Here is a 25189-nt window from a genome sequence, read left to right on the forward strand (position 1 = left end):
AATCATAAAAGTTTTCTACTAATTTGTTAAGGAAATCATTTTTTTTTTCCTGACACAAATTCTTAAGGTATTTCTCATAGTGAAATTATACGGGGATGCTAAATGACAAGGAGCAATGTTCTTGATGGTTTCTCGAACAGAACAGTCTGGGTTTTTAAAATTATCTATTTGTGATAAGATACAATGTGCACACTGTATTTCCCAAGAAAGTAGTCTTCACAGAAACAACTCAGTATATATGGAGAAGGTGAACCAAATGACCATTAAGCACTCTTTAAGTAACACTTTTCTCAAATGCACTTCTGACAGGAGTTGGATACCAACCACTTTTAAATTGTGATTTCTGACCAAGGCCAAAATAGTATCACTCTAGATTGCTGAAAGAAGGCAGAGTTAGATTACGTACTTACAATGCTGAAGGAATGAAATATTAAAGAAAAAAATCAAGGTTTATTGGAACCTTTAAACATGAATTTCAAGGAAAACAAACATCTTTTTGAAAAACAAAATTTCAATTCCTTAATGAAGTTAAAGATATAACCTACAAGTAGTCTCAGAGAAAATTTGATGCTTGCGATATGTTAGGCACTCTCTTAGGCACTGGGAATATGAGGAAAATAATGTTACCAGAGTAAAAGAAAATCTATCACAAATCTAAATGTTGGGTTAGTAGCTCAGAGGATGCAGCATTTTGTAAATTTTAAATACTTACTAAAACTATTAATACAGTTTCTGCTGGATAAGTCACCATATTCTACTTTATTACTCCATGAATAAAAATACAAATGAGATGGTAATGCTTAGAATAAGAAAAGAAATGGGCTTTATTTATATTTTACAGTTGGGGAAGAGATGAACAAAATTTCACTTTTACAGCTATGTGAAGATTTTTAAAATAAGGTCTGTGGACTACTACTTAGAAATTATATGCAGATTACTCACAGTTAAAGCCATTGTTATCCCAACAGTGTCTCAAGTTTTTAAATTTTTATTTCCTTTGATTTGGTCAGGGGAGGTACAGGGTAGGCATAGGTCTCAGGTGATTTTGCCACATACCATACCAAAAATACCAGGTAACAAAACCAAGCCAAACATTTGATTACCACCAGAAGAAACTGATCTAGTTGCCGAAGAGCAAGAAAGAAAAATAAAGGTGGAAGGAAAAGAAGGAAAGGAGGGAAAGAAGAACACCGACAGAACAACAAGCAAATCAGATGGGGGAGGGGTCAACGGCTGCTTGACAGAAGTTCCAGAAGATGGAGAACTATACTGAAATGTAGCCAAAAACCTTTCCAAAATATATACTCAACAACAGGAGTTCTAATGGCATGATTAATAGGCACTGAAGAAAGTTAAAGAAATCAGGGAGATCTCTGCACAGCAATTTAGTCTTCTCTAAGATTAACCTCCAGCTGGACATTAATGTTGTGGAATGAAAGGGAGGAACTTTTTGTATTTAAGTAGCACATTTAACTGTACTACAGTAGATTAATAGGTTTCAACAAGAGATAGGGCTGGCTTAAAGAGTGAGACTCCTCTTGGGAAGAGTGTAACCACAGACAGAAACCCAGAAGAGACAGAGATTTGTGTTACGTTAGACAATACGAACGGTAACAAGTCCTATATGAACTGAAGAGAAACCAAAAACTACCTTTTGAACAATACATGTTCATTGGATAAAAGAAAAAAAAAACCTTGCTTTTTTGTTTATATCCCCCCCATATTTGTTACATCTTTTTATTATTTTCTTCTTTTAAATTTTTAGTCTCTCATAAATTGATTTGCGTGATTTAATTTGAAATTCTCACCATCTAAGATTACTTTTTAAAAAAAATTTTATTTATTCTGAGATAAAGCTTATACACGAGTGGGTGAGGAGCAGAAACAGGAGAGAGAATCCCAAGCAGGCTCTGCACTGTCAGTGCAAGCCCAATGCAGGGCTCAAGCTAATGAATGCCAGATCATGACCTGGGTTGACGGTTGCTTAACTGACTGAGCCACCTAGGCACCTCTCACCTAAGATTACTTTAAGTCAGATTTAATCTTCACATTTATTACTCATAACTTATGTTTCTTACATATGTCATGTACTTTTAGGCTACTTATTATGCTTCTTTGCTTTTTTCTTTCCTTTCTTATCTTTTCTTTTGGATAGAGAGAGAAGCAGAGAGAGAGAGAGAGACAGAATCTTAAGCAGGCTCCCCACTCAATGCAGACCCTGATGCAGGACTTGATCCCATGACCCTGGGATCATGACCTAAACCTGAAGTCAACAGCTGGACGCTCAACCGACTAAGCCACCCAAGTGCCCCATCTTCTTTTTTTCTTTAAATACCAGTTGCTATTTTGGTCACAATTTCTTTGCACCTTTTTCTTCTTTTAAGATACTTACTTATAGATCTGTAAAATATTTGCTGAGTGAATTCAGCAGCATTATTGGTCAAATATTGTTCTAAGAATGCAAGGAGGGTTCAAGAACAGTAATTCTTTAATGTAATTCAGCATATTGACGGGTTAAAAGAGAAAAACATCTTGTAGAAAAACTTCAATAGATTGAAAAATTAAAAATTCATTTCCTTTCATACTCTTTAATAAAGAAAATGATGTGTCTGTATACTAAAGGTCATGTGAATCAAGAGCAAACATCAGGGGTGCCTGGGTGGCTCAGCTGGTTAAACGTCTAACTTTGGCTCAGGTCATGATCTCATGGTTCATGGGTTCAACCCCCATGTCAGGCTCTGTGCTGACAGCTTGGATCCTGGAGCCTGCTTCAGATTTTGTGTCTCCCTCTTTCTCTCTTCTCCTCCCCTGCTCATGCTCGCTCTTTCTCTCTCAGAAATAAATAATAAACATTAAAAAATATATTTAAAAAAACAAAAAAAGAGCAAACATGTTTAACAGTGACATAGAAGAGGCATTCTCATCTGAGAAACATATGCTGTCACTACTTTTTTCAATTATTATTCTGGAAATTTTACCCAAATTGAAGCTGATGCCTCAGCCCCTCTGGCCAATTTAGTAGTCTTTAAGTTTTAGCAAGCACTTTTAGCCCGTGTGATTACTCCTTCTTTGTATATCTACAGGTTATACATTGTTCCCTAGGAAGACTGGGAACCAAACCCTCTTTCACAACCTCCCTCCCCCTGGGGCACCAATACACACCTCACAGCACTGTGATGATGTCTGTTGCTGGCACCAAGCCTGTATGCAGTCAAGAAGTGTTACAGGCCACTGTGCTCTCCTTACTGATTAACTGCCCTAAAGTTCCTTTAAAACTCTTTGGGCCAGGCAGAAACATCAGCGTTGGTTTTTAGACAAGAGTCTGCCTTCTCCCCACATGGCCAGCCTCCTGAATAAAGCTCATATTCCTTTCCAATAAAAATTCCTCTCTTGAGTATTCGCTTTTCAAGCAAAAGTAGCTGAACTTGGGTTTTTCGGTAACAAAATCATTAAGAAAATAAAGACAAATAAACTTAACACTTGTAAAAACTAAATGAAAAATATGATGGCTAGACACAAATATGATAAATACGAAAAAGCAATTAGCTAACCTATATGTGAGCAGTAAACCATCAAGAAACACAAATGAGAAAACAACAAATAGCAATAGCAACAACAACAAAATAACTAAATGTTGAAAAATAAACCTAAGAAATGTGAGGGATCTACATTAAACAGGAATCTGATATATGATAAGATACTATTTCAAAAATGTGGTAAGAAGGCTCAGCACAGGCAATGTTTAAGGCAGTGAAACCATTTTGGTTTTTTTTAATTTTTTTAATGTTTTATTTATTTCTGAGAGAGAGGCAGCGTGAGCAGGGGAGGGTCAGACAGAGAGGGAGACACAGAATCCAAAGCAGGCTCCAGGCTCCAAGGTAGCTATGAACGAACCCAGAGCCCGATGCAGGGCTCGAACCCACGAACTGTGAGATCATGACCTGAGCCAAAGTTGGATGCTTAACCGACTGAGGCACCCAGGCGCCCCCCCGCAGTGAAACTATTTTCTATGATACTGACATAGTGGACACATGTCATTATACATTTGTCAACATCCACAGAATGGACAACACCAAGAAAAAACTCTAATGTAAACTATGGTTAATAATAATGTAACAATATTGGCTTATCAATGATAACAAATGTGTCATACTTGTGTTAGCAAGATGTTAATAGTAGGGGAAACAGGGAGGGGGAGAGGGAAAATGGAAACTGCTTTCTGCTGAAGTTTTTGGTAAACCTAAAACTTCTCTAAAAAACAAAGTCTATTAATTTAAAAAAAATGTGATGGGAGAATGGATAATTGAAAAAAAATGGTATTAGTATAACTGTTACCCATTTAGGAGAAATTAGATTTCTCTCTCATAATAGTCTTCCTCTGGAGAAACTAAGTACTGTTTCTTAGTGCAGGCCTTTTCTCCACTGTCACTTGTAGAAGAGTGTCTATAAGGTGAGCAAGAGTAAGGAAGAGGTCACTGTCCCTACACTGGTTCATTCCCTGGCCTTCTGGTTCATTCTCTTCTATTATTTTGCCCCAAAGTGGACAAAACTCACCTCAAACGTTGGGGACCAACAGTGGAAGAGGGCTGTTGAAATCCAAATACATTGACACTCAAAGGACTATAGACAGAGGCAGAAATTTTGGTAATGCTTTAGGGCCTACAAATATTAGAGACTTCTGTGGGAAGGGCCCTTTGGTTAGGAAACGTTCGCTTCAAAAGAGGTAAGCATTTCAGGCAAGTGTTGGTAGAAAGACATTTTGCTCTCTTTCCAGGTTTTCCTGGTAGGACTGTAAAATGTAGTAGGCTCCATGTAAGCACCACAGCGTTGTATGAGGTTTTAGCTTTTAACAATGTGTGCTGGCATTAGTATAAGGCATGCAATCAGCTATCCCAATTCTATTCTTCATCGTATCCCAAGAAGAGGACCAGAGAATGACTAACCTTTGGGTTTATGTAGCTTGTCAACAAGGTTCTGCAATCAGTCCCGCCCAGTGTGATTTCAAGTTGGCCCTGAGTATGGCCCTGAGTAGACTGCAGATTCAACTATAGTTGGGTGGTGGATTTAAATTACTGAAAAGATAAAGGGACATGGAGCCCATATTATATGGGAGTAAATCTTCTTGGATTGAGATACTAGAAGAGCCTCGACAAAGCTATAATAAACTCAAAAAGAGTTTTCAAAGAGAAAAATTAAAAAGACCTTCGGAATCATATTTGCTCAGAAAGCAAGAAAAACAGCAGTGGATTTAAACACACATAATCATAATAAGACAAGTGGGAAAGTGAAAGAAAACCAAAGTTAGACACCAGATTAATAGAGGGAAAAGGGGACTTTCCCCCTATGTTCTTCCTTAACGGAAACATAGGACAGCTTTGAAGGGAAAAGTATATACAATTTGGGATAATTGCTCTTTAAAAGATGAGAGTAGGAAAAAAGAGTTATTTTTGCTTTTATATATTCAATTTAGGTGATACATACCAAAGAGATAAAATGGAGGAAGAGAAATAAAATTCAGGAGTAGACTAAAACAGTTCTCTCAGAAAAAGCCTGGCTCTAGGAAAATTTTAAGAGTTCTTTCAAAACTAAAGATAAGAAATTAAAAACATAATTACAGGAGTGCCCTTTAAGACTGGGACAGTTAAAATAGGTGGCTCCATTAAATTCAGACAGATCTGTAAAGTTTTGGAAAAGGAAGATCAGCAATAAAGTAGTTTATCCATTACATAATTTACAAGGTGGTGTGTATGGGAAGACAGGAATGCTACAAGCTATAGTGGAACATATCTGGAAATCTGTGGAAATAAGACTCTAAGGGAGAGTACTAGGTCACATTAAAGGGAAGCTAAATAACCTAGCCATAATCCAAGCCTATGTTAATGCTGAACTTGTCCATAATTGGAATTACTTTGGGAATAGCTGAGGGTGGTGAAGGTTGGCAGTAATTGATTCAATACTGAACACATGCACCTCTTTGTTTCCAGTAGGGCAGTGTCTTCAATAAAGGTACTAGAGGAAGAAGAAGCAAAACAAACATTTGGGCCCAAAATCAGAAGGAAAGGAAAGTAACGAAGGTATTCTGATCTGAATAATGCTAGCTCTACACTATGTAGAAAGGAAAAGATTTAACTTAAACAGGCTAACAGCTCGGCTGGGGATGCCTGAAAGAAACAGACAACAGAAACACAACCCATTCTGACACATGCAGGTAATGGAAAGGAATATATCTGCTACTACTGAGTTCCCAAGGTCTGGAAAACTCAAATAAGGAGGAAAGGTAACGTTCTGAGGAGCACGCTACAAAGGCTATGTTGGTCCCCACTGGCTTTCGAGGAATTCGGAATCCATCAAAGGCCAGTCTCCAGCTGAGAAAAATGGAAAGGAAAAAAGACCTCTGCAAGAGGCAGGATTAGTAGATACAAGGAATTTCACAGTAGGATAGGATCATAATGGGGACACAAGGGTGCAGAACTAGGAGGATCAGAACTGTGGAGAACGCAAGGCCACAAACTGTGCTTTGCCCAAGTGCCTGCTATAAATGTGGATCATCCCTCTCTCAAAGGACAGAACTCAACTATTCCAGCATTGGGATCCTAGGAACACAAGGTTCAAAAAATAAAAATAAAGCTTTAAGTGTGCAGGACAAAGGGGAAAAAGAGGAATTGTAGAAGACCTGGCAGCTAGGCAAATCCCCTTGGCAAATTTCTCCAAGTACAAGGTATCCTATGCCAGTGAAACATTATTATGCATAGATGAAATTCCTTCCCTATATGGTAAAGTGTTCCTATTAGCCTCTTGGTAAGTGACTCCTCTTAGTTGAGTTAGAGTCTGTAAATTATAGACAGCCACTACAGACTGGCAACCTAGGCAAGCCAAAAGCCAAGATATCCTTTTCTTTGAAGATTCTCTGTTCTTTAGAATCTGACATTCCTGTTGTTTTTGTATGGGAACAACAATGTGGGTTAGAACTGCATAGTAAGGTGTCAACATCTCTTGTAGAGATGGGAGATTTGCCCATATCTTTTCAGTTTTGTGGGGATTGGGATGATGCTAAGAGTCCTCAGAACCCTTTGACATTCTGAAAACATGTGGCACCAACTACCTTGACACTGGAAAAATTCAGCTTTAGAGGTGCTAAACTAACTTAATATATGCCAATGGAAGATAGCCTAGGCTGCAGCTGCTGAACAAAGTTCCAGAACCTATCCAAACACTTAAGCTAATGCCTTTTGGCTGAGACTGAGCAGTATAACGAACAAGGGAGAGCACATATTTGGAACTGCCTTTAATTTTAACTCACAGGGAGATCACAGATGTAGGAATTTAATAATGAGTGGGTTCATAACAGTGAAATTTGGGGGATTTTATGTTGCTAGTATGGAATCAGATACAGTTCTTTAAGCTGTCATTTAGTTCACTGTAGATAATCTGGAAAGCAATGAATGACATCTTGGCTGAGAAAAATTTTAGACAGGAAATTCAAGTGAATTTCTAGTCTGGAGTTAATAGATTATCTACCCATCTAAAAGCTTTCTGGAGTAAAAAATTTTTTTAAATATTTATTTTTGTGAGAGAGAGAGAGAGAGAGAGAGACAGAGAAAGAGAGAAACAGTATGTATGAGTGGGGCAGACAGAATGTGAAGCAAGCTCCAGGCTCTGAGCTGTCAGCACAGAGCTCGATGTGGGGCTCAAACTCATGGACCGCAAGGTCATGACCTGAGCTGAAGTCAAATGCTTAACTGAAGTCAGATGCTTAACCAACTAAGCCATCCAGGCACTCCTGGAGTAAAAACTTTAAATAACCTTCCTGAAGTGGTGTGCATAAGATACATGGAAGAACAGTTATTGATAGAGGATGCCTTTAACACAGGGCACCTGGGTGGTTCAGTTGGTTAAGCATCTGACTCTTAATTTTGGCTCAGGTCATAGCATCATGGTTCATGAGACTGAACCCCACGTCAGGCTTCCTACTATCAGCATGGAGCCTGCTTGCGATTCTCTCTCTCCTCCTCTCCTGCTCATGCATATGTGCTCTCTCTCTCTCTCTCAACATAATTAAAAAAAAAAAAATGCTCCCTGTACAGGTTAAAAACAAACAAACAACTTAAAAAAAAAACCAACCTTGGAAATAAGAACTTAATAGCTACTTGGTCCAGTACATTCTGTCCGGAGCTGGGATAAGGTTTTGGTGCCTGAATACTACTATTCAGCTCTCTGAGATTCTCAACTCAGGGAGTTTACATAAAGATTTATAGCCAAGTGAGACAAAATAAAACAGATGGGTGAGTGGTTGGTAATCTCCACCCGCTCACACCGATATACTCCAATAATATAAATATTGTAACTTGCATATTCATTTGTCCTGTGTGTGTGGTGGGGGTGGAGGGAGATAGCTGGGCCCAAATCCATCTTAGAGAGTCCACAAGATACACCTTACCTGTCCTCCTTGGCAGATGGCTACCTTAAGTAGAAGTATATGAGCCTCCTTAAAGATAGAGAACTGGGGGCTGATGAAGGGAGCTGGGTGGGTAGGGGATGCGATAGATGGGTGATGGGTATTAAGGAGGACATCTGTTATGATGAGCACTGGGTGTTGTGTTTAAGTGATGAATCACTGAATTCTACTCTTGAAACCAATATTGCACTGTATGTTAACTAATTAGAATCTAAAAATCTGGGGGAAAAAGTATGAAAGTCTCAAAAGAGCAATCCTACCATTAATAAAACACCAATGTCTTAAATTCTAGCTTAATTAGAACTTCTCTCATTGGGCAAAATTTGTAGGAGAGAAGAGAGATGAGTTTAAGATAACCCCATTTCCTCTTTCAGTAAGGTGAAGGTCAGAAATGTTTTCCCAGCCCCTTTGTCCCTGTTCCCCATACTACACACAGACAGACAGAATGTATGTCTATTCCTTTCAGGGAAAAGCCTTATAACAGTGGTTTTCAAACTTTTTAAGCAGTAGAATCCATTTTCAAATGATGTGATTTCACATAATTTATACAGACAGAATGATTTCTCTACAGCCAGAGTTAGCCTGGCAACAAAGGGATGGAAGAAGCTCCCCTCGCTCTTAGGCTTAATGATTCACTCATGGATATTTTGCTTCTGATCTCAGCAATCAGTCTCTGGAGGTGGGTTCTACTAGTTTAGAGATGTGAGGACCCAAAAGAAGAATGACTCAACCCCAAGTGACAGAATCATGTTTTCACAGAATTAGAAGTTAAAACTGTGACCTGGCCATTTTGGCCTCCTCTTGCCATTGGGTAAAAAGAACAAAAGTTATATTTGGGTAGGTGTCTGAACCTGGCAATGAAGGAAAACAAACAAACAAAAAAACACCAAGTTGCTCTTCTTTATGGGACAAAAGATAGCTGGAGCTCAGGGGAACCCCCTGGGTACTTTTGTCTGTTGGGAGAGAAGAGTCCTCTATGGGTGTCTTGAATTTGTATATATTTTCCTGGACATACCAACAAGGCAAGGCCCTGACACTTTTTCCCTGGGCCACCATTTCTCAGGAGTATGTTGGCAGGAAGCAACCATAAGAGATGAGATACTTTCTCCCTCACAAGAATAAGGAGCAGACTTGCTTACTGTTTGCTATAAAAATGGCAGATTCCTTAAGCTCAGTATTCATTCCAGCGCTACAACACAAACCCACTGTGTGTATATCCTTCTGGGCCCCAGCAGGTCACCCTCATGATACTTATGGGGCAGGGGACTGACAGATACATATAGATGCTCATGACGCTATGCATCATGTGAGTAATGTGAGTAATCAATCTATTGTCTCTAATCTAGGAGTCCCATGTCTTCTGCTAGCATCCATTAAACAGCTTAACTGACTGAGCCACCCAGGTGCCCCTAGCATCCATTAAACAGCAACAGGCTAACTAATCAACTTATAAATACCTTAAATCAAATCCCTGCCCAATGCTGGTACTGCTAAAGCTAGTAATAAGCGTTAATGAAATAATGTGACTTTATAGGTAAGAACAAAGGTTCAAGATACCTAGGAATAAAGGATTAGGTCAACTGATCAGAAAAAGAACCAATCAGAAAAAGAACCTTGATGAGTTGGCTCAAGACAAATAGGAATTAGCAGTGAAGGAAGAAGTCATGAATACAATGCATAATAAAAATGTTAAATAAATAATAACAATGAATGTGGCTTGCATTTTAGTTTCATCTTTGCTCATGTATATGTATATATATAAATGCTTATTTGAGAGAATGCAAATGCACAGGAGAGGGGCAAAGGAGAGGGATAGAGAGAATCCTAAGTAGGCTTTGTGCTGTCAGTGCACAAGAACTCATGAACTGTGAGATCATGACTGAAGCCAAAACTGAGTTGGATGCTTAACTGACTGAGCCATCCAGGCACCTTTTTGCTCTTTTATTTACCTAAGTTTTAACTAAGTGAAACTTTCCCCTCTACAATCAAATAAATCTATTAAGACTTAGGCCTAAGAATCTTGAAATGACTAGAGAAGAAATTGGTATCACCAAATAATCTTGAACTTCAAGTTAGATATAGTAAGTGAAAAAGATTGATGAAATTTTTTTTTTAATTATAAGAATGAGAATAAGTGCATACATGTTTGTTTTCAACAGCTTGAGGTATAGACCACAGTAGACATTTATGGATTCTGGCAACCTAGTATCCAATTTCCTATCATTCTGGTTTCTCATCAGATTACATAAATCTTTCCCCTTTTACCAATTTCTTGCCTATCAGAACCCTAAGCTCCCATTTCCGGAAAAATTCCTCATTATGAACTACCCTGGTGAGAGGGCAATTCTCAGAGCCTGACTCTCACTCATTATGGAAACTAAAAGTCAGTTATTTCTATTATTCACTTACCAGAGCCAAAACCTGGCAAACAATCTAAGGACAACCAATTATATGCCTACTTTCAGGATTTTGAATCTTGAGCAAATGACAGAAAGATGGAGGAAAAATTGTCTTTATGGCAGCAGCAGCAGGTAGTCAAGACTGCACCTACACTGTAATGGACTCCAGGGTTTCTGAAGCCGAAACGGAGAATGCCTGGTTGCTGCCTGTTTGCCATGCTTGCCCATCTTCCAGCCTGTGGTCAACACTATAAGCTTCTGAACTTTTTTTTTTAATTTTTAATTTTTTAACACTTATCCATTTTTGAGAGACAGAGCATGAGCAGGGGAGGGGCAGAGAGGGGGAGACACAGAATCTGAAGCAGGCTCTAGGCTCTAAGCTGTCAGCAGAGAGTCCAATGTGGGGCTCGAACCTACGAACCGTGAGATCATGACCTGAGCCAAAGTCGGATGCTTAACCGACTGAGCCACAGGCGCCCCAATAAGCTTCTGAAGTTCTTACAATAAATTATTTTGACTTAAGAGAGAACACATTTCTGTTGCTTGTAACCAAGAATGCCAGCAGACTAATTGTGATGATAACAATACCAACAATATTTGACATTAAATAATTTATCAAGAGTTTTCACATTCTCTCTCACTACCCTCAACATCAGTAAGGTATGTCAGTATAATATTATGATCATTATTGTGTAGATATAAACATAAAAGGCTAAAGAAGTTGTGACTTGCCCAATGTCACACAATTAATAAGAGCTAGGATTCAAACCCAGCTCTGATTCCAAAAGCCATGTTATTTCCAATACAGCATATGGTTTCCCAGAGCAATGAGTAACTAAAGACACCCGGATTAAAAGAAATTTTATAGAAGATACAAAGGCATTTTAAAATCATTTTTCATGATAAAAGCTTACAGTATAATATTAAATTGTGATTCAATTTAAGCACAATTCAAAGACAAAGTCTAAAAAAGAACTCATTTCATCCTGGCACATCATTTTCCAGTAGGCTAACCTGATACTGAGTCTAGAATTTATGATATTTAGCAGAGATGGCATATTCTTAAGAGTGCCTCTCAAATATTAATCAACCACATTTTGGACAGTTCAACAGAATGCAACTAAATTATATTTAGTTGCTGTATTATTATGTATTAAAATATATAATATGCCAGCTATTTCAATGATATGAATCTTTGTAATACAAGCCCATTGGAGTAGCTACCCAACTTGTAATTCTTCATTCTGCAGAAATGGAGTACATAAAATAAGCCTTTCAAGATTGTGTTTGTGCTACATGACCTTGTTCTTCTTAGCATAGATCAATGAGTCAAAGGTTAACACTCAACCCAAACTAGGTCTATCAGATCCTCTCTCTAGGATTTGAAACTCTGAAAGACAGATTGGCGGTAGTCAGAGCTGAGGTGCAATGAAGGCAGTGTTCTAGAGGAAGGCTAGAGGTCCCTGGGGTTGGCATGGTTTTTGCATCTCCCAAATTTTGACTGTCTTTCTTCTCCTCAGAAGGAAATTTTAATACAATCATGTCTCCCTTAAGATGTGCCTCTGTATTCATTTATTCAACACACGTGGTAAGTATCATGATGGCAGTATGTACTTTATACTACTCAAGTTTGGTTTTTTTAATTTATTTTTTTGAAGTTTTTATTTAAATTCCGGTTAGTTAACATATAGTATATTACTAGTTTCAGGTATACAATAGTGATTCAACACTTCCATACAACCCCCGATGCTCATCACAAAAAGTGCATTCTTTAATCCCCTTCACTTATTTAACCCATCCACTCACCCACCTTCCTTCTGGTACAGTTTGTTCTTCAAAGTTAAGAGTCTGTTTCTTGATTTGCTTCTTTTTCCTATGTTTATTTCTTAAATTCCACATATGAGTGAAATCATATGGTATTTGTCTTTCTCTGACTGACTTACTTTGCTATGTGTAATACTCTCTAGCTCCATCCATGTTGTTGCAAATGGCAAGATTTAATTCTTTTTTATAGCTGAATAAAGTTTCACGGTGTGTGTGTATTGTTATCCACTTATCAGTCAATGGACATATGGGCTGTTTCTATAGTATGGCTATTGTATAATGATGCTATAAACATTACGGTGCATGTATTATTAGTATTTGAATTAGCATTTTTGTGTTCTTTGGGTATATACTACTGGAGTTTAAAGAACATTAACCTCATCCTGGAAAGCTTGGGCCACAGAGGAGACAGGTCCCTCTCCATGTACTCACCATTCTGTCCCTCCTTTGTCTTTAAAATCTGCTCCCTCCCCCACCACTCTATTAACTCTACTTGCTAATTTTCAAATCCAGGGGACACTTTTTTTGGCCTCCCTACTACATTTGATACTCCTGTCTCTTCTTTGGAACTTACATCTTGGTTTCAACGACATTATTCCCTGCTATCTTTCTTCCTTCCACACCTTAATCTCCAATGCACTTTCTGATGCTTCCCTAGAGTTTCATCCCCTGTCCTCTTTTCTTCTTACTTTGCCCTCAATCTCTAGGTGTTATCAATCATACCAATGACATCAACTATTTACTTAACAAATATTTGTGCACCTATGTGGTAGATGTTCGCAATACAGCACTGAATAAGACAGATACTGTCTCTGCCCTCAAGGAACTTAGTGCTTAGGAGCAAAGTCATTCATAAAAATAAAAAGTGTTTACCTGTCTAATAAAGATAATCAATGGGTAAAGGAAAGGAATAGAGTATATATAATACAGGCCCTTGACATAATGTAGGGCATTCAGGAAGGAAGTGGCATTTATGATAAGAACTGAAGCATGAGTAAGAGGGAAAAAGTTATAAGCACTGATACAACATTTCAGGCTCTGAAGGAAGACAGGTGCTTGGAGTGAAATGGATAGGAGAAAAGTGGTATGAAATCTGATATAAGATGGGATCAGGTCATACACAGCTTTGAAGTCCAGGTTGAGGATAAATATTAATCACAAATCCATGATAATTAACCTAAAAAAAAAAACCTTCAAAAATACTACCAGCCATCATACCATTTCTACTCTTCACAAAAACTACTTTCCTCAACCTCTAACTTCATCTTATTCCTCCTTCATTTTAGCAGATGATCTCATTTCCTACTTTTCAGAGAGAAAGCCTCTGACAGAAACTCCTTTATTCTGATTCCAAACTTCTCTTCCAACCTCTCTTCCTTCCCACTCTGATGAAAGAGAAACTATTCTCCTCCCATGAGAGATTAATTACCTTTACTTTAGATCTTATCTCAGGAATCAACTATCAATTACACATTCTGTCTCATATACATTCAACCTCTAACATTAAAATGAATTTTTCCTCTCAGTTTTTAAGCACACTTATATCTCCCCAGTTTAAACACATAAAACCAAACAACCTTCATTTGGACTCCCTCATTCCCATCTGGGCCAAGTTTCTCCAAAAACGTCTCAATGGTCTCATATCCTACTCATGCTAATCTGACTTCCATCTGTCTTCCAATCAAAACAACACACTACAGTTAACAACTCCTCTGTGTTGCTATATCCTATCTTAACTTCTCATAGACTTCAAAATTTGCCATCCTCCTTCTGAAACAATTTCTTCCCAGATTCTGAGAATTCTCGCTTTCCTCTTACTTTTCTGGCCTTTTTGTGGGGGGGAGGGAGCAGAGGGGTCCTTCTTTATAGGCTCATTCTCTATTCTTTATCCTAGACTCCTGACTCTCCATAGTTTCAACAAAGAAGTTATCTTCTATCTGCAGATAATAACAAAATTTACACTATTTAAGTAAACTCTATTCCCAAAATGGGCCTTGAACTCAAAATCCTGAAGGGGCGCCTGGGTGGCTTAGTCGGTTAAGCGTCCGACTTTTGCTTAGGTCATGATCTCGCGGTTCGTGGGTTCGAGCCCCACGTCGGGCTCTGTGCTGACTGCCAGCTCAGAGCCTGGAGGCTGTTTCAGTCTGTGACTCCCTCTCTCTCTGACCCTCCCCTGCTCACGCTGTCTCTCTCTCTCTCCTAGAAATAAACAAAACATTAAAAAAAAAAAAATCCTGAAATCAAGAGTTCTTGCTCTACCTACTGCCCGAGCCAGTCAGGTGCACCACAAATTTACACTTTTAACTCACAACTTGCAGACCAGTTAATTCGTCATATACCTTAATGTCTCATGGGCACTCTGAACTGAAAATATCTAAAATACAACCTGTAATCCTTTCCGCAAAGCCTTGATTCTTTGTCAGTATCTCCTCTTGGTGACTAATCTCTTCATCTATCTAGTTATGCATTCTAGAATTCTAGAGGTCATAACTGATAACTTGTATTAAATCCCTCAGCATCAAATTAACCACCATATATCATAATAGGAACAAAAATAGCATTTATTGAGAACGTATTTATTATCAGGTCATGCTTTTTAAAAATTTGGTTATCTAATTTAGTCATCACAATCACATGTGAAAGTTGTCACCAAGTCCTATTGATTTTACTTCCTAAATCTTGAATATGTCACCTTTTCTTCATTGCTATTGCTACCATCACCTTAGTCAAAGGGACCATTTCACTGAGCTACTGAACAACTTCTTTTTGGTCTGCCAACAACCACTCTGAGAGTTCTCTCATTTGCCACAGATCAGGACCATCTTTTTCAAAAGAAAAATACCCACAGATCACTTTTCTGCCTCCATCTCACACACACACCACACATCTGAAGGGGTTTTAGGATAAAGGCGACCCCCCTAACGACTTATGAGACTATGCAAGGGCAGTTCTCTAACTACTCCAGTTTCATGTTCACCATTCTCCCCTTTGTGTTCTGTGCTCCAGTCACACTGCCTTTAATCAGTCTCTAGCACTTGCCATTCTATGGTAAGTAGGTCTCTGACTCAGAACCTCTGCATTTGTTGTTCCATCTACCTAAGAGACTTTTCCTTAAGGTGCCCTTACTCTTATTTCAGCTCTCGATTCATCTACCAGTTTCTTGGGGAATCTTCCTGATGGTCAAATTATTCATTTATATGCCCTTACTGTACTATGTTCTTCTCTTTAATAATACCTACCACTGTTACATTTGTGTGTATGTGTAACTGCTTAACTAATGTCTCACTCTTTTACTAGACTAAACCCACATGAAGACAGGGACTGTCTGGTTTTGCTCATCACTGCAACTACAGAATCTAGCAAAATGCCTAGTATGAAGTGGGTCTCCATAAGTATTCATCTGAATGGATGAGTTAGAAAGCCAAACTGAGATAAGGGAATAAATCAACAGTGAGCCAAAAAAAGGCAGTGAATTTACCCACCTTTTGGTTTTAACAAGGGAAAGACAGGTATTATTTACAGGGTAATATTGAGATTAAGAATCGGTGGGTTGGTTTGGTTGCTTGGCTTAAAAGCTAGAGACATTAAAACATGACTAAATGCTGATGGCTAGAGTCTAATAGAAAAGGAGAAGTTTAAGGTGCTCAACAGAGACGGAGTAACCAACACTGTAACTTTTCTGACCAGGCTAATGCTGAGGGAGTCAAAGCCCAGGTGAAAGCACTGGCTTTAGAAGGAAAAGAGGTAGCTTGTTCACTGTAGCAAAATAAAATGTGTCAAAATAGGTTCATAGATTTGGTGGTAGAAAGCTAAAAGTTAGATAGTTCCAAACTAATGTTTTCTATTTGTTATATCAAAAAAGGGATAACCTACTGAAAGTGAGGATATAGAGAAAGGACTCAGGTTAAAGAAAAACAGTAAAATTAATGTAAAGTAGGACTGATCACCAGTACTAACAGCCCTGTTGAAATTAGGACTTACCTTGTAGAGGACTGTTCAGTACTGGGGTATCCTCTGTGCTTGGAAGCCTTGCACAAAAAAGGTAAATAGTCATCAATGCTTTTTGCCAGACGGATGTAAAAAAAAAAAAAGATGGACTGTCAAGAAAGCCTGGGGCATTGGAAAGGGAGTGAAGAGAGGTTATCTCTTAAACTAGATAGATAAAAGGAGAAGACAGCAAAGAATTAAGAATAGGAAGGTCTAAATGATGGGAGTTGTAACTGGGAGTTGTTAGCAGAATTCAATGAGACAAAGCTGGTAAAAAATAAATGCTCAAGAAGTGTTTCTCTTACTGAAGATTTAATTCAGAGGGTTTAGATTATTCACAAGAGACTCTAAAGACCAAAACTACTAGTAATTTACAATCTTGAAGCAGTGATTGAACACAAGCTGAGTCATTTTAGTTAACAATAAGCCCAGTTAACAGCTCTGCATCCAGTCCTCAAATCAGGTGTTTTGGTTCTCTCACATAATACTCAACAGGGCTTTAATATAAGCTTTTAAATTCTAATTATGCTTTAATTCACTTAACATGAGGAAACTATAAACTACAGTGGTACTCCAGAAGGTCTCAAAACACATCCCTCAAATGTTAAGGGTCTCCTAGACTTCATTAACATAGGAGCAGTAGTGACGACAACCCAGCCCTCCTTTGTAGAGCCTCTCTGGTGTATCAGGTAATAAAATTAATCTAAACAAAAAGTTAGGGTAATAAAAAGGTGCTCAACCCAATTAAATAAGATGCTACAATACACCTGCTAGAATGGCTACTGTTATGAAGATTGACAATACCAAGTGCTGACAAGATGACAGCAAGTCTTTCTCATGCACAGCTGGAATGAGTATAAACTGACACAGCTTTGGAAACTATAGGACAGTGTCTATTAAAGCTGAGTGTAGTGTAATGTATGACTCCACAGCTACACTCTTATGTATTTCCCAACAGAAATGCAGACATGTGCACATCGAAAGACACATACAAAATATACAAAATGTTCAAAGTAGTACTAGTCTTTCTTTATAGTGCCAAACTAGTGGATAAATTGTGGTGTATTCACACAATGGAATACTAAGTACAAGGAGGATGTACTGGAGCTACACAGAACGATACAATAAATCTCACAAACACAATGTTAGCTTTAAAAAGCCAAGATGCAAGAGTACATACTGTATGATTTCATTTATGTAAGTTCAAAAACAGAAAAAACTAATCTATGGTGATAGAAGTTACAACAGTGGAGGAGTAGTGATTGAGAAAAGTGTAAAGGGGGACCTCTGGTGTACTCTTGACGTTTTCTTATTACTGATGGTGTGTTAAAAGCTTGTAATAATTCAGTGAGCTGCATATTTATGGTTTGTATCCTTTTAGTGAATTCTATACTTCATTGGAAAGGTTACTTAAAAACAAAAGGCTAGAAATGACTGCAAGGATGATGAAGGAAAAGGCCCCATAAGAAGCTAAGGCTAGTGGCCAATCCTCTTGGCCACTATGTATAGAACTGACTGCTATGTTACAGAGAGATGAAATGACCTAAATCATATTTATCTAAGATCACAAAACCGATTAATGGCACAGCAGGAATTGGAATTCAGGTATTCTAATTTCACAGTGTTCTCAAGTTCTTGCAGGAATGTTTCTGCCTGTGTACAGAGGGGTCCTTGTCATCTAGGCACTCATTATCCTGATCCCCGAAGTAATAAAGTCATATGGGAAGCAAAAAGAGTCACAATACAAAAACATTCACTAAGAACAAGAACAGTTATAAAACTGGTTCTCATTCGAACATTCTTCCTCTGGCTCAGACCACTTTCTATTTCTGCCAATCCCATCAACTGCCCTTGTCAGTCATTCTTGGTGAGTCTCTGCTATGTTACAATGTTAAACAGAGCAATACAAGTACAATGTATATCAACTGCAAATGAAACGCACTGCTTGCAAAAGATTCAGGATTCCATGAAGTTGATGAAAGTTCTGTTGGAGAATACCTGAATAACATTCAAAGCCATTGACAAGAAGAGAATCTGGCAGATTAAGATCAGTGAACCACTGTGGAAGAGATCTCTGGTTGTTGTAGCATTTATTCTTCCCTTCCTACTACACAGTAACAGAATCCGGATTTTTCAATAATCTTATTTCTAGTTTAACAGTGAATAAACAAGGTTAATATAGTCTAAAGCTAAATCTATGGATACAATTCAATTTTTTAATCCAAAGAGTTAAAAACATACAGACAATCCCCTCTTCTTCAAGTAAACATCTGATGCTGCAAACCAGTTGCACCCTATCTACATAATGAGGCAATGCTCTACAATGCTGAAGTCCGCAGACGAAACCACCTATATGGGGATAGGGGGGTTTGGGGGATTGCTGGAAACACATTTGAGCACTGGTGAACTGTGTTCAACTACCCTTTACAAGCACACACTTGTTAAATGCACCAGTAATTTGAAGTCAACGGTGCTGCAAATATAAAAAGGTTTCCATGAAAGGAACTTGAATGTATACATAAAAATAAAGACATTAAAGTCAGTTACATAGAATACTGAATTCAGATATTCCCCGCGACTTCGGCATAAAAGCCAGGAAAGATTTAAAGGCATTCAGACATATATCTACCGCATTCATGCACCATGCCAGGAGCTGATGAACAAAGACAAGATCGCGGCTGTGGGAGTTTGCTTCAAGAAATCAGAAGCTAGTCTCTTCAAACGCATCTGAAATTCCTGTACTGTTGTCCATATCCTCATCAAAACCGCTAGATAAGCAAACCAGGTTTTGCAGTTATTCATACCCACACCCTACTTTTGTTTTCTTTAAAAACAGGACCACCGTTACAAAACAGAAACATTCCCACACCTCCTTAGACACGTATTTTCTATAAATAAGGCTTACGGTAACCAAGTGACTTTTCTAGGCTTCCTGGTATAAGATGTTATGGAATTACACACACAACACACACACCAAAAAACCTCTCTGGTCTACATTCTCCGCGTTAAAATCCGTTCTTTTCATCACCCACCTTTTGGCCAACATGAAGACTTTCATGAATGCGCCACACGTCAAGGACAGAACAAAGAGCTCCTCTTAATAAATAACAGAGGCGCAGAGGGGCCTTACAAGACTGCGCGGTATTTATCGGTGACTGTTTTTGCTCTAAATTAACACGTACAGGAGATCTGTCTCCAACTAGCTCCACCCGGGGAGCACAGACGAGGGGCGGGGATCCTTATCTAAGAGTAGCTGATCTCAGGCCAGCAATGCTGCTCCCTTCCGAGGGGGCTTCGGGCTGGGCTGTGCCAATGGGCTTCTCCGCACAAGATCTCACGACACCTTAACGCGGCGGCTCGCCAATGGAGGGATCCTCGCCTCACAAAGAGATAACTAGGGCAGAGCTGTTACACAACGGATACGCGATGCCCAACATGCCAGCCCCAGGAGTCCCCCAGGAGTCTGACTTGGGAGCCACACGGCACCGGCAGCCGAGGAGACGCTTCTGCTCCACAACTGTTTAACGCGACCCTCTACTAACAGCAGCTTGGCTGGCGTGCGAAAACAGATGCAAGGGCGAGGACAGAGTCGCGATCACCACCGGGCGCGGTTTCGGCCCAAGAAGCCAGGGGCGCGAGTCCCGGACCCCCTCCCCCCTGGCGTCCGTCACTCCCACAAAGGCGGTACCTGTTTCCGCATGTTATTCATGACGCCCATGAAGCCCGCCAACAATTTAGCTTCTTCTCGAGCAGCAAGTTTCTTCTCGGTCTTCTTCTTGCTGCTCTTCTCCACCCCGGAGGCTGCCATCCTCCGTCAGCTCCGTTCACGCCCGGGGCTGTGGCCAGGCCGAGCGGCTGGGGGCTGCACGCTCAGGGCACGCCGGGGCTTCTGCTTACCAAACACCGCGGCCGGGACTGCGGCTGCAGCGCCCTGCTGCCGGCGCGGCCACTGCGGAAGGACCAGGCCTGTCGGCCCCCTCAGAAACTCACCGGGAGGCGACGTCGCGGGCTCAGCGGCTTCCCGACCGAACTGGAGCCGCGCCGAGGAGTCTGCGCACTTCGCTCGCGGGGGCGGGGGCGCGAAGAAGGGAGCGGTGGGCCGGACGTGCGCGTCACAGACGAGCGCCGCTCTCTGCGACGCGGCGCGGTGCGGGAGGCTCGGTCGCTCCCGCGCGGGCGTGATTCTTGACTTCCAGCGGCCCCAAGGACAAACGTGCCCTTGCGTTTCCCCAAATCGGACGTTATAAATTTAGATTATGTGGTGAGATTGTATATTTTTGGGATACGTAGGCGGTAGGACACATTAGGGTGTGTAAGCTCCGTAGGAACAGACAGGTTTGGTGTTTTCTTCACTGCATCATCAGAGACGCAAACTGTAGGCGCTCAATATATACTTGTTAAATGATGAAAGATTATCACGTACTGTCAGTGAAAGGCACATTACACAGAACACAAGATTTATTTGCTTGGGATTCATAGAGCAAGAACGTACAGTTCTGTTGGTGTTTCCCTGAGGTGGAACGCCTGCCTACTTAGGCTGGTTTACTCAGGGTTTGAAATCAGAAGATCAGGTGTCAGCTCCAGAAATCTTCCGTTAGTCTTTCCCAAATATTCTACGGGAACACGAAACTCAATCCTAGAACTTATGAAAAGACTTCTTGTAACTATAATAATCTTTCTAGTGTATGGCAATATACAAGATTATTAGAAACGATACATTGTATCACATTCTGAAAATTTTCTACATATCCCCGAGGGTAGAAAAATTTCTACGTGTGTCTATATAGGCATATATAGAGACATGTTTTATGGGAAATTAACTTACGCTATTGAAGTTATGCTTTCTCTTTTTGAGAACAAACTATACAATAACTCAAATGAAAGAACAAGCGGCATGTAAGCCTCCATTTTTACAAAAGACTAATGTAGTTATGCCTCTGTGTACTTTATTTTTCTTAATCTAGAGGGTTTCAGATCTTCTATTTTAGCTAGTCCATATTTGAGGTTGTATACTGGACCCTGGCAATAGAAACCATTTTTTCCTCATGAAATTAGAAATGAGGAAAATCCCATTTATTTTATTAAATGCCCTAGGACACTGAGGAACAAGACTGTATTTAAATATTTATTTTAACCGAAAGGAAATGGAAATCTGTCTTCTAAGGATCCGTGATTCCAACGCAGAAAAACAGTTGAGAAGATGGAATACTCTTCTGTAACAAGGCAAAAGAAACAAGAAACAGTAATTACCTACTTGATGTTGAATCAATCCTTTTACATATTGCAGAATATACCACCTTTTATTGTGCTTTGCTTTATTGTACTTTGCAGGTATTGCATTTTTTTATAATTTAAGGTTTGTTGTAATTCTGTGATGAGCAGATCTATCGGCATAATTTTTCCAACAGCATTTGCTCACTTTGTGGGTCACAATTTGGTAATTCTAGCAGTATATTATATTTATGATGATGATGATGTTTGTTATGGTACTCTTGATCAGTGGTCTTTGATGTTACCATTCTAATTGTTTTGGGGTGCCACAAACTGTCCCTATATAAGATGGTGAACTTAATAAATATGTGTGTTCTGGCTATTCAACCAGCCAGCTCTTTTCCTGTCTCTCTTTCCTCAGGCCTCCCTATTCCCTGAGACACATCAATATGGGAACTAGGTCAATTAATAACCCTATAATGGTTTCTAAGTGTTCAAGCGAAAGGAAGAGGTGCACGTCTATCACTTCAACTCAAAAGCTAGAAATTATTAAGCTTAGTGAGGAAGACATGTTGAAAGTGAGATAGGCCAAAAGCTAGGCCTCTTGTACCAAACTGTTAGCCAACCTGTGAATACAAAAGAAAAGTTCTTGAAGGAAATTAAAAGACTACTCCAGTGAACATACAAATGATTAAGTGAAACAGCTTTACTGCTTACATGAAGAAAGGGTTAGTGCTCTAGCTAAAAGATCTAACCAGCCACAACATTCCCTTAAGGCAAAGCCTAATCCAGAGCACAATCTTAACTCTCTTCAATTCTATGAAGTCTGAGAGAGGTGCAGAAGCTGCAGAAATGTGAAGCTAGCAGAGGTTGGTTAATGAGATTTATGGAAAGAACTGTGTCCATAACACAAAAGTGCAAGGTGAATTGGTGAATATGTAGAAGCCATATCAAGTTATGTAGAAGATCTAGCTAAGGCAATTAATGAATGTTGTAACACTAAACAACAGATTTTCAATCTAGTCTAAACAACCTTTTATTGGCAAAGATGCCATCTGGTATTTTCACAGCTAGAGAAGAATAGTCAATGCCTGATTTTAAAGTTTCAAAGGACAGACTTACTCTCTTAGGGGACAATGAAGCCGGTGACTTTAAGTTGAAGCCCATGCTCATTTACCATTCCAAACATCCTATGACCCTTAATAATTACACTAAATTTGCATGGAAAAACAAAGCGTAGATAATGGCACATCTATTTACAGTATGATTTACTTAATATTTTAGCCCCACTGTTGAGACCTGCTTCCTTTCAAAATATGACTGCTCATTGACAATACTCCTGGTCACCCAAGAGCTCTAATGAAGATATAAAATAAGGTTTTCATGCTTGCTAACACAACATCCATTCTGCAGCTCATGGATCAAAGAGTAATTTTGACTTTCGAGCCTTATTATATAAGAAATACATTTCAGGGCACCAGCATGGCTCAGCAGGTTAAGTGTCTGACTCTTGATTTTGGCTCAAGTCATGATCTCATGGTCGTGAGAGCAAGCCCCAGGTAGAGACCTGTGTTGAGCCCTGCATCAAGCTCCACACTGGGAATGGAGCCTGCTTAAGATTCTCTCTCTTGCTTTCTACCTATAGGTGCCTTCATGTCTAAGTCAAGAGTCTCCTAATGAGCCTGGATAGCTGTAGAAGCTTTTCATCAGAGCTTTGAGCTTTGAAACAACCACTGAGAGTCTGAAGGGCCATTTTGAGCAATGGGGAATGCTTACGGACTGTGTGGTAATGAAAGATCCAAACACCAAGCGCCAGAGACTTTGGGTTTGTCATGTAAGCCACCGTGGAGAAGGTGGACACAGGTATGAATGTGAGGCCACACAAGGTGGATGGAAGAGTTGTGGAATCAGAGAGGGCTGTCTTGAGAGAAGATTCTCAAAGATTTGGGCCCACTTACCTGTGATGCCTCCCATTTTGGTTTTCTTCTTCAATATTACTTTGGGGTCTTTTGTGGTTCCATACAAATTTTAGGATAGTTTGTTCTAGTTTTGAGAAGAATGCTGGTGCAATTTTGATTGGGATTGCATTGAATGTGTAGATTGCTTTGGGTAGTAAGGACATTTTGACAATATTTATTCTACTGATCCATGAGCATGGAATGTTTTTCCATCTCTTTGTGTCTTCTTCAATTTCCTTCATAAGTTTTCTATAGTTTTCATCATACAGATCTCTTATATCTTTGGTTAGGTTTGTTACTAGGTATTTTATGGTTTTTTGTGCAATTGTGAATAGTATCAGTTTCTTGATTTCTCTTTCTGTTGCTTCATTATTGATGTATAAAAATGCAACTGATTTCTGTACGTTGATTTTGTACCCGGCGACTTTGCAGAATTCGTGCATCAGTTCTAGTAGGCTTATGGTGGAGTCTGTTGTGTTTTGATGTAGAGTATCATGTCGTATGTGAAAAGTGAAAGTTTGACTTCTTCTTTGCCAATTCTGATGCCTTTGTTTTCCATTTGTTGTCTGATGGCGGATGCTAGGACTTCCAGCACTATGTTAAACAACAGTGGTGAGAGTGGACATTCCTGTCATGTTCCTGATCTCAGGGGGAAAGCTCTCAGTTTATCCCCATTGAGGATGATATTAGCTGTGAACCTCTCATAAATGGCTTTTAAGATGTTTAAGTAAGTTCCTTCTATTCCGACTTTCTCAAGGGTCTTTATTAAGAAGGGATGCTAGGGTGCCTGGGTGTCTTAGTCGGTTAAGCGTCCGACTTTCGCTTAGGTCATGATCTCGCGGTTCGTGGGTTCGAGCCCCGCGTTGGGCTCTGTGCTGACTGCCAGCTCAGAGCCTGGAGACTGTTTCAGTCTGTGACTCCCTCTCTCTCTGACCCTCCCCTGCTCACGCCGTCTCTCTCTCTCTCTCTCTCCTAGAAATAAATTTAAAAAAACTAAAAAAAAAAAAAGAAGGGATGCTGTATTTTGTTAAATGCTTTTTCTGCATCTATCGACAGGATCATATGGTTTTTATCTTTTCTTTTGTTAATATGATGTATCACATTCATTGATTTGTGAATATTGAACCAGCCCTACAATCCAGGAATGAATCCCACTTGATCACGGTGGATAATTTTTTTATATGCTGTTGAATTCGATTTGCAAGTATCTTGTTGAGTTTTGCATCCACGTTCATTGAGGATATTGGCCTGTAGTTCTCTTTTTTTGCTGGGTCTCTGTCTGGCTTGGGAATCAAAGTGACACTGGCTTCATAGAATGAGTCCAAAGTTATCCTTCAATTTCTATTTTTTTGGGA

General features: G+C 39.5%; 1 protein-coding gene across 3 annotated transcripts in view; it reads right to left on the minus strand.

The window, feature by feature from the left end:
- KLHL7 (kelch like family member 7) overlaps positions 1 to 20728 on the minus strand; it is a 59038-nt gene extending 38310 nt beyond the window's left edge. Inside the window, exon 1 of one of the 3 annotated variants that reach the window (XM_077775402.1) lies at positions 20656 to 20728. Coding sequence is in view for 1 of the 3 variants with exons in the window: in XM_077775400.1 (XP_077631526.1) it covers positions 20354 to 20473 (120 nt within the window). In the remaining 2 variants the exon portion in view is untranslated. Of the gene's footprint in view, positions 1 to 16659; positions 16710 to 20353 lie in introns of those variants that run through there. The other 2 variants (XM_077775400.1, XM_077775401.1) reach the window with 2 other exon arrangements.
- Positions 20729 to 25189: the final 4461 nt, after the last annotated feature.

This window comes from Crocuta crocuta, unplaced genomic scaffold (genome assembly GCF_008692635.1).
Source record: "Crocuta crocuta isolate KB4526 unplaced genomic scaffold, BGI_CrCroc_1.0 scaffold197, whole genome shotgun sequence".
In the NCBI taxonomy this organism is placed as follows: Eukaryota; Metazoa; Chordata; class Mammalia; order Carnivora; family Hyaenidae; genus Crocuta; species Crocuta crocuta.